Source organism: Dama dama, chromosome 1 (assembly GCF_033118175.1).
Source record: "Dama dama isolate Ldn47 chromosome 1, ASM3311817v1, whole genome shotgun sequence".
Taxonomy (NCBI): Eukaryota; Metazoa; Chordata; class Mammalia; order Artiodactyla; family Cervidae; genus Dama; species Dama dama.
Window position 1 is genome coordinate 75,590,247 of NC_083681.1, and position 12,120 is coordinate 75,602,366.

Sequence of the window (12,120 nt, forward strand, 5' to 3'; positions counted from 1 at the left end):
AAAAGAGTAGTCAGCCTATTTAAAATGGTTGGCCAATTAAAAATATTTGTCAAGTTGCATTAAGTAATGTACATACTTTCAAGTCCTGTTCTTCTTCTACTTTAGGTACTGTCTGTACTTTTAATTTTTCTGGAGATTCTTCTGCTTCCATCTCTTTGTCTGAGTTTTCATCTATTTTTTCTGAATTTTCAGCACCAACTGCTGCAAGAGAAAATATGTGAAGTTATATAAAAATGACCGGGAGGGGGGATCAGGATGGGGAATACATGTACATCCATGGCTGATTCATGTCAATGTATGACAAAAACCACTACAATATTGTAAAGTAATTAGCCTGCAACTAGTAAAAATAAATGGGAAAAAAATAAAATGAAAAAATAAATCAAAAGGACCATAAACAAAAAGGTCTTACTCTACAGTGCAGAGGATTATATTCCATATCCTGTGATAAACCATAATGGAAAATATTAAGGAAAAAAAAAAAAAGAATGTCTACATGTATATAACTGAGTCACTTTCCTGAATAGGAGAGGCTGACACAAACCTGTACATCAACTATATTTCAAAAAAATGTAAAAAAAAAAAAAAACCCACCAGACCAGTACTAAGAGTCCCAAATATACTTTGTTACCCCTAAAACAGAGATATCTGAAGGTTATTAGTGATCTCCTTTGACTATGTTTTCCTCACATGTTAAGGAAGCCCTAATGACTTACCAACCTACTGTCTTTATAAAGCCAAAAAAAAATTATTCCTTTATATTCCCTATCTTGAGGGTCTAATGCCTGATGATCTGAGGTGGAGCTGATGCTAATAGTAATAAAGTACACGATAAATATAACTTGCTTGAATCATCCCGAAACCAGTCCTCATCCTCCCCGCCCCCAGCTGGGTACAAGAAAAAATTGTCTTCCACAAAACAGTCCCTGGTGCCAAAAAAGTTGGGGACCACTGCTTTATAATCACATTTCTTAAAATATATCTACATATAGGATTTATGTGTTTTATCACATTACCCAGAAGTTTATTAATCTTTTCTGAACTTTTTATTTTTTTGGTCACACCGAGTGGCTTGTGGGATGTTAATTTCCTGACCAAGGATCAAACCTGTGGTCCCCTGCAGCGCAAGTGCAGAGTCCTAACCACTGCATCACCAGGGAAACTCCTTTTCTAATCTCTTTCAGAAACTCATGGCTTCAATTACTTATGAAAGCTAAATATCAAACCTGGAATATGTGAGGATACTTTATCAAGGGGGTTTTGATAAATAGGGTTTCAAAATCAGAGCAGCATATTAAGCTACCAAATAACTCCCTTCTTGGTTAACACCTGTAGACAACCTTTATTGGACCTACTCATTCCTTTGGTTGGCGCAGTCTGTTGGCACTGGGAATCTCCAAAAGAGAACAGGTTTACCACATATTTAAATTGACTAAAAGTTCATAAAAGATATGAACTCTTTGTTATGTTTGCTTAACACCTGCTTATCAAACTAATCCATATACTCAGTATAAATCAATCTCTCATGAGGATCACAGATAAAAAGAAAAAGAAAGAACAAATCTGAGTACCCTTTAACTTCGGTTAGTCTTTGATCTAAAGAAATGTGACTTTAACACCACTCTCAACAACTTTCATAAAAAGTCTGAAATTCTGTATTAAGTACTAAACCTTATCATACAATGGCCTTGTTCTTTTTATTTGATCATTAACATTCCTTCTGCATTTTCAAATTGTCTAAAACTAAATCTTTCTACTCTCCCATTGACTAGTTTCTAATTTATTTATATATCAGATATCTTACATTTGATGACAGGTTTAAGAATTTAACAATTTCAAAGAATTGCTAGAGCTCTAAGATATGATTATTTTGGAGGGCAATTAGGCAGGATTTTATCAAATTAAAATGCACATACCCCTTAACCTAGCACTGCATAAAGACATATGTCCTAAGATGTCTGCTAAGCTTGATTTTAATTGTGAAGTATCGTCACTAACGAGTATAATATAAAGAACATGAGCACTCCAGTAACCACAACCCAGCTTAATAGAAGACCATTAGGAACACCTTGAAGCTCCCTGTGCCCCTCGCCCATCATGCTCACACCAGACACACCCTGATGATGTTAATAAGCGCCTGTACCTTCATCATGGATAGATCCTGAAGCACAATAGTTTTGCTTCTTTTCCAATTTACACACATGGAAATTCTAACATATGTATTTTTCTGTAGCTTTTTAAATCCAACATTATTGTTTCTGATGATAATTCATGTTGATGCATGTAACAATGGACCATTCACTTTTGACTGCTATTCTGTATTCAATTTCAAAAATACATCACAATTTATCCACTATACTTTAGATGGACATTTGAATGGCTTATACTTTTTAGGGATAATATAAATGCAGTATTACTTTTAACAGTGAAACGAGGATACAAATGGCCATCAATGCGGGAAGAGTTAAATGAACACATCTATAACACTCAGTAGTGAAAAACAATTTTCATGTTGTTTAACAATATAGTTAATCTCACCTATGTTAAAATTTACATATGCCCACTGTACACACACAATCACAAACGCACATAAAAAATAAAAGAGAAAGTCTAGAATATATGGAGACAAAAAATACAGAAAATGGACCTCAGAGTAGGGAATGAGAATAGTGAGAAGACGAAGGAGGGAGACGGGGCCTTTAGAATTCTACTTTATATTCTTCTGTATGGTTCACTGGAAAGAAAAATTCAAACAAGGATGTTTGCATTTATTTATTACCTATATTTTTGTTTCTTATTATTTTAAAATCATATCCTATAAGGTATCTTCTGCTTGGTACGCTCAACTAGGATTTTGGTGATTAAAACTAGTCAGTCTGGTAACAGATTGGAAGAATGCAGCAGGTTCTCTTCTCTCTTTCCCTGAAGATAACTTGGGTCCTCAGGATAGTACCAAACTACCTACACATCCAACCAAAGACTGGCCAGCCTGGGGACACCCCCAGTGGTTCGGGGGCAGGTTCCATCCCTGGTCAGGGAACTGGGATCTCACATGCACCAGGGGCGACCAAGCCCTCAGGCTGCAACTAGACAGCCCAGGCGCCACAATGAAAGATCCCTCATGATGTGACAGAGACCGGAAGCAGTCAAAAAACAAAATTAAAAGAAAGATAACTGTATCAAGTGATTAAAACAAAAGGGAAGGAGGGACCCAATCTTATTTTTTTTGTTTTTGAGGGAGAAGTTATCTCCAGTCAACGGCGACTGCACAACCCAATGGATTCCAGCCTCTTGAATTCCTACTGCTCCATTAGAGGTGGAGCAGGAAAAGGCAGAAGTTTCCTTCCCCATATTTCCCTAAAAGGGTAGAAGTGCTATACCCTTCTATTTGCTCCAGAGGGAACAAAAAAAGGTAAGAAGGATTGCTCCTCTAAATCTTTCAACCCTCAAGTTTAATTAAAGCACCAATTACCAGTTTCTCCATTTTCTGGAGTCTCTCGTCCAGTTTTGCTAGAACTCCGGCTGGTAGACTCTGGACTGGCTGCACGAACAAACATCTTCCATTTTCCTCTTTTAGACATAAGTCTACGCATTCCATCTTGAGATGCTGGCTGGCTTATATCAGAACATGGACTAGACCCTGACACACTACCATCTCCTTCCTCCAAGGCTCGCAATTCTGCCTACAACGAACAGGAAAACAGAGTGTCATTAACTGTTTACCAACATTTACTTGTGAGTAGCAAGAATGACAGCCGTGCGTTTTTGGAATTGAAGTACTTTGTGGACAAGAAGTATCTCTTAATACATCTCTCCATCAGGACTGAGCATTAAGCTCCACATTCTTTCGCTCCTCTTGCCCATGGCATTTTCCAGGGAAGAATATTGGAGTGGGTTGCCATGTCCTACTTCAGGCGATTCTCCCAACCCAGGGATCAAACCTGAGTCTCCTGCACTGGCAGGCAGACTCTTTACCACTGGGCCACCTGGGAAGCCCAGCCGCTCGCCACAGCTTCAAATTTTTCAAAAGGGGGACGCTTCAAAGTTGTATTACTGTTACACCACCTGTTGAGACTCTGCTTCACACTCAGGGCATCAGTAGATCAACTCCAGAGTTCAGGTTTCTATTTCATAGGCTTAAACATCTCTACATGAAAGTACAAGAAAAAGAGCCCCCCTCCCCCACCAATGGCATAAATGGAGCACAATGATCCCAGAGTACGACAGTTCTCAAGGAAGAAAATATATTTAATAAAAACACCAAAGACTTACTTTTTTCCTTTCCAAAACCAGTTCCAGCTCAAGGGTATCTTGTTCTTCTTCCTCTTCACTTTCTCCCGACTGAACAACACTGCAAAGATCCTCCTGAGTAGGGTCTTCCACACTGTCCAACAGAATTTCCTGTGGCTTTACTACTGCTGCTTCTTCTGCTGTACTTGTTTCTTTCTCTTCTGAAACTGGCTCTACTTCTTTACAAATTACTTTTCTTCTCCATCTCTCTTCTTCCTCTTTTATTCCCTCAGGCAGTAGAGGAGCAAGCAGTGATGCTGCCACCCCTTTCTTCTCCTCCTCATTATTTGAGAGAGCCTGAATTCCTTCATTTACTTCCTATAAAGAATAAAATCTCGCTTAACTTTCAAAGAAATTTCACCTGAATATACGGTTTAACTCTTAACGTTAAAAATGACCATAATTCTCAGTCACTGGATATTCTTCAAAACCACTGACTCCCCTCAGATTAGTACATGTTTGTACCATTTTCCTTACATGTGTGTAATGGAAATAATGTTACTTTAGGAAGGCAGTATTATCGTTCTGGGTGGAACTCAAACATATCTTTTCTCCTCTGTATGTCAAAGGACTACTAAAAAACAGAAGCAGATTAAAATAAAATCCTAACTTTGTCAGTTCAACACGTAAGTGGATATATCTTCATCTTCCTCTTCTGTATGATGAGATAACTTCACAAATATGCTGTGAAGGTGATTGAGAGGTAAGTGAAATTATTTCGAAAATGAAATGTGTGATTATATTTCAAGTGTTTACTTCCTCCACTGGGATATTTACTCTACCTCCCCCTAGAGTTGTACAGATTATTTTATAAAAGCTTTTTTTTTGGATACACCTCCCATCATTTAAAAATTCAAGATAAATTAAAATTCAACACACACACACACACACTTTCTCTCTCTCTCTCAGCATAATACAACTTACTTTTCTTATTGATGAGGCTATAAAAATGCTCGTTTCACTATCAGCCATTTTTAAGGTAGCCAATCTTTGTATTAAAGTTAAAAACGGTGGACTCCCCAAACCCCTGACGCCCTCCCTGCCTGCAGCGGCTCGCGTTTCCTTCACGGTGACCCACGGGGCCTCTACGCGCCCTAAGGCTCCAGGAGAACCGCTGAACTGGGGAACTGCTACAGATACCACACAATAACAGAAAAAGATTAAGTGAAGCATCAAGAAACAAAATGTATCCTGTTTGGCATCTATGTTGCAAAACATTAACAGAAGGGTAATACACCTGTGACAAAGTAGCATTCAAGCTCTTCAGATTTGAAAATAAGCATCAGAGGTGAGCTGTAACACTGACCTTCTTCACTTCTCGCTTGGCTATGACTGGTCCACTTTTACTGCTGGAAACAGAAGTATTTTTCTCCTTAGCATACATGTCAGTATTTACCACAAAACTAGCTTCAGCACCTGTTACACAACTAAAAGAAACATACTTAGCAAACACAACAGAAGGCAAATATCAGCAAAAGATAAGGCTCTGATTTCCTTCTAGGTTAACTTCTTTTTCAAATCTGTTCTTACCTGGGCTGGTAATGTTGTAATCCTTGTACCTGAGTGGCAAGATACTGGGGTAATTCCCAAGTCACTTCATTTGTTTGTGTGTTCCAATAATAATAGCATCCTGTGTTCTCATCCCAGACCTCCTGCCAATCTCCCATCTCAATTCCAACTGGAAGAAAATAAAACAAATGTTAAGCAGTAGGTACTTCTGCACAATTCTGACCTTGTATCTCAAGTCATAACCATCTAACAGGGTTTCTCAGCCTTAGCCCTGTTACTGGGCAGGACAGTTCTGTGCTGTGGGGGCAGTCCTGAGCAGTATTCAGCAGCATCCTGGCCCCTACCCGCTGGATGCAGCGATGCCCCTCCCACCGCCCTCCACTGTGACAATCAAACCCTCTCCAGACACTGTTCAGTGTCCCCTGGGGGGCGACTCCTCCCTCCTGAGCTGTCTTTGCAAACATGGTTTCAAAAGGCAGTTTGATAGTTGAAAGATATATCACAAACCCCAAAAGACTTTTAAAAATAATGGCTTTTATTATTTACGGAGTATAATCTGCCACTGGTTAAAAGGCAAACAATCATCTTCTGATAAAAATATAACTGAGCAGTTATTTTCCAAGTACTGTATTTAAAAAGCCAGAATTCTAAAGTCTGGGGCTAAGGTATATAGGTTTTCACCTTTGGGAGCCTCAATACCTAGAACAACTTTAAGAACCCCACTTCAGGTTTCTTTAAAACTCAAAGACTCAAGCTTACCTCCTGCCAGTGAACACTGGGTATCATACTGCCACCCTGCCGTCTGGGTTGAGTCCGTCCCATTAGGCGTAGTGGAAGAAAGGGCAGGTGACGATTCCTTTGGCTCTGGCCGGGGTGGAGTTGGGGGTGGAGCAGAAGCTGCTCCGGGAGCCGCGGGCTGAGGAGCTGTTATTGCATCAATTTCCTTCAGGGTGAAAACAACAAGCATTAATGATGTGAAACCCAAAAAACGGCAATAATGAAAACAAACAAACCAACCCTCCACCGTACAGGGTTTTGACTCAAGAAGCTTGAGTCTCAGCTTCTCAAGTCAAAATTCTCCTCTCCTCCATTTTTCTCCTTACAACTGGCACAAAAGGAGAAGTGAGACAGATGGGGAGGAACTAAGGAAGAAGAGTGGAGTGGGAGATGCAGACTGACAAGTGGGCTAGCCGCTTGAAATTCAAATCCTAAAGTGGCTTCAATAACTAAAAATCCAAACACAAAAGACCCAGAGGGATGGGATGGGGAGGGAGGTGGGAGGGGGGGATCGGGATGGGGAACACATGTAAATCCACGGCTGATTCATGTCAACGTATGGCAAAAACCACTACAATACTGTAAAGTAATTAGCCTCCAACTAATACAAATAAATGGGAAAAAAAAAAAAGCACTTCTAACCGCTAGGAAGTTGGCCAATGTACTATCAATATCAGTTGACTGGTTTCCATTTGCTTCCTTAGACTGTGCTGGTTTTTCTGAAATATCATTCTCTTCATCATCACTGTCGGCATATGCACCAAGCAAGCACAGACCTCCTGGGAACAAAAAGGTAAAACAACATTTGTAACAATGCCAAAGTCCTAGGAGGTATCCAACAGAAAGGAGGATTCTTTAGCTATTTAGTTTAATAGAACCTTAAGAAATCTGCAACTAACCAAGAGAGGTACAAAGTAATTATGCACTTAGAACTAATCAAATCAACCTGCATAGCAATTTGACATCCTTTGCTTTTTTTTTTTATCCTTTTCAAAATATGTGCTCAATTATTCAACTACGTACTCCCTCTGTCAAAATAACACATAATATATATCCTGATTTTAGAATCTGTTGATTTAGGTCTCTATCTCAAACAAGTAAATCAACTAGAGTTTAGTAAATGAAACAAGGAGATTTTTCAAAGTGGAAAACAAAGCTCTTTTCAATGATTTTCTCCCTTCAAACAAGTGATGAATTGAAACATGACATAATATGCTATAACCAAAACAAAGAAAACAAAAATCACAGCTAAAATATTAAGTATGGCCTCTGTAATGTGGCAATGCAATTCCCTTCTTAAAAAAAAAAAACAAACCTGAAACTTTATTAGTTGATCGATATTTATTGCTCTAATGTTACAATTAAGTGAGCACATATACTCTTTATATATTTTATCACAATAGGCACATGAACTAAGTTTAACTTGACTTTTCAGTTAATAACAGGACTAAATTTTCCAGTGTTTTGGAAACTGAAAAGATTTATCAGGAGATAAAATCTAATTTTCTTTGTTATAATTCCATAAACAAATTCATAGATTCACCTAGGTGTGAATAAAAATTGCTTCATTTATATACAAAAGTTCACATTCAATACTTTAGTCACATAAATCATGCCTTCATTATTTTTCAGTATATAGCTAAGTTGTTACACTACCAATTTCCAAAATATTAATTTAAACTGATTAGGTAGATTTTTAAGTGGATATTTATTAGACAGTATCTCCCTTTTCTGGTTTCTAAATATGTTATATCTTATTTGGTGATTGGGGGGGCGGGGGGACGGCATAGATACCAGTCAATTTTCCACACTTCCTGAACAACAGGTAAGGGCAAAAACTACGTAAGACATTTCTGTACAGAAAATATCTGCACCTTAAAATTCAGCACTGATGGGTTTCTGGGGGAAAGCGGAGGACAGGAAATTTATATTTTTACATAGAAACCCTTCTTAGTTTAGAGACAATAATAAACATTGGCTTTAATTCTATATACTTTGGTAAAAGGTTCCAGCCAGGTGAGCTGAGGGGAATTTGGATAACAAAATTCAGCCAGGGTAATTACCCAGGCTTAAAGTGGGTCTTGTAAGCAATACGTTCACCCAAGGCTCCATCTAGTCTTTTTCTCTTCAATTCAGGGTTTTTCATACTATATACATAAAATCTCTTCCAAACTCTTGAAAACATAATGGTATCTCCTAGTTCTGAAATTTCTTTCACAACCTGTTTTACCTTTCCTGTGTGTGTGTTAGTCACTCAGTCATGTCCGACTCTTTGCGACCCAATGGACTGTGGCCCACCAGGCTCCCCGGTCCACAGGATTCTCCAGGCAAGAATACTGGAGGGGATTGCCATTCCCTTCTCCAGGTTACCTTTTCTAATTCACACTTCTTTTTTAAGTGGTAAATGGGGCATGGGGAGGAACAAGCATCTATTACTTCAGGTACATAGTACAAAAAGTCCCTCAAATTCAGAAGACCAAAGTTATTACCAATTATAGAATATTTAGTATGAAAACACACTTTAATCTCTCAAGATATACAAACAGTAGAGAAAACAAACATTTTCAGCACTTGTGGGTTAGAAATTTATGTTATTCAATTTAATCATCAAAACAACTTAGGGCTAAAAGATCTGTTTTACAGATGAATGATGTCATGAGGTCTTAGTATGAATGCTAGAGTGGTGATTTGAACCCAGGTTTGTCTAAAAACCACTGTTGCAAATATTCTTTCATGCTTAAAAAATATTCAGTAAGAGCAATTTTCAGCTGTGCAAACATTTGCTAGGTACCAATCAAAGCAGTCTGTTAAAGAAAAGGACAAAAAGACATTGTTAGCATTCCCTAAAGAGCGCCAAAATACTGGGGAAACCAGAAAACAAGTTATAAAATAGCATTAGTAGGATAAAGAAGTTGTGGTATATATATATACACAATGGAATGTTACTCAGCTATAAAAAGGAACACATTTGAGTCAGTTCTAATGAGGTGGATGAACCTAGAACCTATTATACAGACTGAAGTGAGTCAGAAAGAGAAAGATAAATACAGTATTCTAACACATATATATGGAATCTAGAAAAATGGTACTGAAGAATTTATTTACAGGGCAACAATGGAGAAATAGACATACAAAATAGACTTATGGACATGACGGGGGAGGGAGGGGAGGGGAGGGTGAGATGTATGGAGAGAGTAACATGGAAACTTAGATCACCATATGTGAAATAGACAGCCAACGGGAATTTGCTGTGTGTCTCAGGAAACTCAAACAGGGGCTCTGTATCAACCTACAGGGGTGGGATGGGGAGGCAGGTGGGAGGGAGGTTCAAAAGGGAGGGGATATATATGAACCTATGGCTGTTTCATGTTGAGGTTTGACAGAAAACAGCAAAATTCTGTAAAGCAATTATCCTTCAATAAAAAATAAGTCAAGAAAACAGCATTAGTGGGAAAAGTAGTAGAAATTAATTTGGGTAGAGAGAGACAAGAACAGCAAATTTTACACTGGTTAAAGTTTATACATACAATGACAAGCCCTCACAAAGATGTTAAATTTCCATTTAATGGGAGTATAAATTTGCAACATTGAAACATTCATCAAAACACCATACACAAACACAATTTGATCCTAAAGAAAGATATTGTAGAAAATGAATTAAAAAAAAAAACAAACCACAAACACAACTGTACCTGTTGCTTTAACAGCAGTGGGCCTGGTGGTCATGACTGGTTTGGGAAGATTCTGAACAACTCTGGGAACCTCCACCACCACCTCCTGTTCATCTGGATCTAAAACAGCGAACAAAACCAAACGACAGTCAGATGACCGAACAGAGAAAAAACTACACAGGTGACAAACCTGTGTAGTCAGTGACAGAAGTCAGTGACAATCTCTGACTTCTCTAGTCTAGATTTCACCAACTTCAAACAACGTGGCTCTAACCCCTTACTGACCCAAATAACTGAGAGGCGAGAAACATAGCTAGAATCTTCACTTTGCCCAGTGGCGTTAACATTAAGAATGTGAACATCATATATAAAAATTATCTGAAATAATCCAAAGTTAAAACACATACACGCACACGTTAAATTCTCTCCAGGTTAACCATACGGCTTTTACTATAAGCATAACTAGAGCATTTCCAAAGTGATCTTTATTATTATTATTATTCTTTTTTAGCACCTGAAATGGTCGGGGCTTTTCCGGCATCTGGCCCCTAAAGTAATTCTGTCTGGTTCATCTTAGTCCAAGTACCATTCTGGGGATAAACACCAGTAACTGGGAACCCACGAGCTCCACCTCTCCAGGAATGTTGCGGAAACCTGCCAACTAGGAGGGACTTACACTCGAGTGGGCCTAACAGAAGTATAGTTACTTCTAAAGCGTCTCTCTCAATTTTAACAAAAACGAAACGAAAAGCACACAACGTGTAGCAAACGGCAGGTTCCACCGAGGTCACCGAGGCCAGGACGCGGAAACGCACCGTCTCCATTTACCCCGAGAAGTTATTCAAAACCGAGAGCAGACGGTGAGGAAGGAGACTGGGCGGCCCGGGCCAAGCCCTGCACCCGAGATGGCGCCTCTGGGTCGACTCCGGCCGAGCGCACACGGCTCCGCGGCCCCTTCCGCCCCTCCGGGCCCACAGCCGTCCTCCTGCCCGTAGGCCCCGCGCAGCAGGCCTCGGAGGACGCCGCCCGCCCGTGCTTCTCGTTCCTCGCAGGCCCAGTCTGACAGACCTAGGCCGCAACCCCCGAGCTCGAGTTTCGGACTGGCCCCACCTCGGCGCCAGGGCCCTCGCGCACACTTTACCTTCTGAGGGCGAGTCCTCCGAGGGCGCCGCGGCGGCAGTCACCGCGGTTGTCGTCGTCGACACCGCTGCCGGGGCCGGCTGGCTGGGCGCCGCCGCCGCCGCCGTCGAGTCCGGTTCGGCGTCGGGTTCCGGCTCCGGGTCCCTGCTCGGCGTGCTGCTCCGGGGACCTGGCGGAGAGAGCTGCAGGATGGGCCTTCGGCCTGGTACCGCCCGGGACTTCTTCCCCATCGCGAGCCCGAGCGCGAGCCGCGAGCGTCGGACAGCCGAGAGGGGCGGGCGCTCGGCGCGGCGATGCGTAATCAATATTCATACGCTGCGACACCGCCTCCTGCAGGGATCCGCTTTTAACCGGCGGAGCGCGCCCTCGCGCAAGCGCACTGGACCTGGTGTGCTCTTATGGCCCCGCCCCCAGGAAGGGCGGGCGGACTTTACCCATGGGGCTAGGCGATTGGTTATTTTGACACATTGACGGAGCCGTGAGCCAATGGAAAAGGAAAAAGGGTTAGCGTCAAGCCAATAGTAGGGAAGAGTGTAAGTTTAGACCCGCTTCCAAATTACGTCATGCTCCACCCATGCGTTTTTTGCGGAGTCTTTTCTCTGCTTCCTTGTCCTCCATTTTGAGCCCGTTCTTGGCTATGTTTCTTATCGTTTGTCATCTAGGATGCTATGCTGCTTTCCTGGTCTTTCCCGTAGTTTCGCCTTGTTTATTGGGGTTTACTTTGGGTCTAACA

At 40.8% G+C, this 12,120-nt stretch overlaps 1 protein-coding gene across 2 annotated transcripts in view; it reads right to left on the bottom strand.

Moving 5' to 3' along the window:
- Positions 1 to 11,657, bottom strand: part of FNBP4 (formin binding protein 4) — a 30,663-nt gene extending 19,006 nt beyond the window's left edge. Inside the window, exons 1-9 of one of the 2 annotated variants that reach the window (XM_061153662.1) lie at positions 11,389 to 11,657; positions 10,269 to 10,367; positions 7,219 to 7,355; positions 6,559 to 6,742; positions 5,821 to 5,968; positions 5,597 to 5,639; positions 4,273 to 4,608; positions 3,473 to 3,683; positions 77 to 201 (exon numbers count right to left, since the gene is read on the bottom strand). In XM_061153662.1, the coding sequence (XP_061009645.1) occupies positions 77 to 201; positions 3,473 to 3,683; positions 4,273 to 4,608; positions 5,597 to 5,639; positions 5,821 to 5,968; positions 6,559 to 6,742; positions 7,219 to 7,355; positions 10,269 to 10,367; positions 11,389 to 11,617 (1,512 nt within the window). In that variant the 5' untranslated portion in view covers positions 11,618 to 11,657. Of the gene's footprint in view, positions 1 to 76; positions 202 to 3,472; positions 3,684 to 4,272; positions 4,609 to 5,596; positions 5,718 to 5,820; positions 5,969 to 6,558; positions 6,743 to 7,218; positions 7,356 to 10,268; positions 10,368 to 11,388 lie in introns of both variants that reach the window. The other variant, XM_061153652.1, reaches the window with a different exon arrangement.
- Between the last annotated feature and the right edge of the window lie 463 nt (positions 11,658 to 12,120).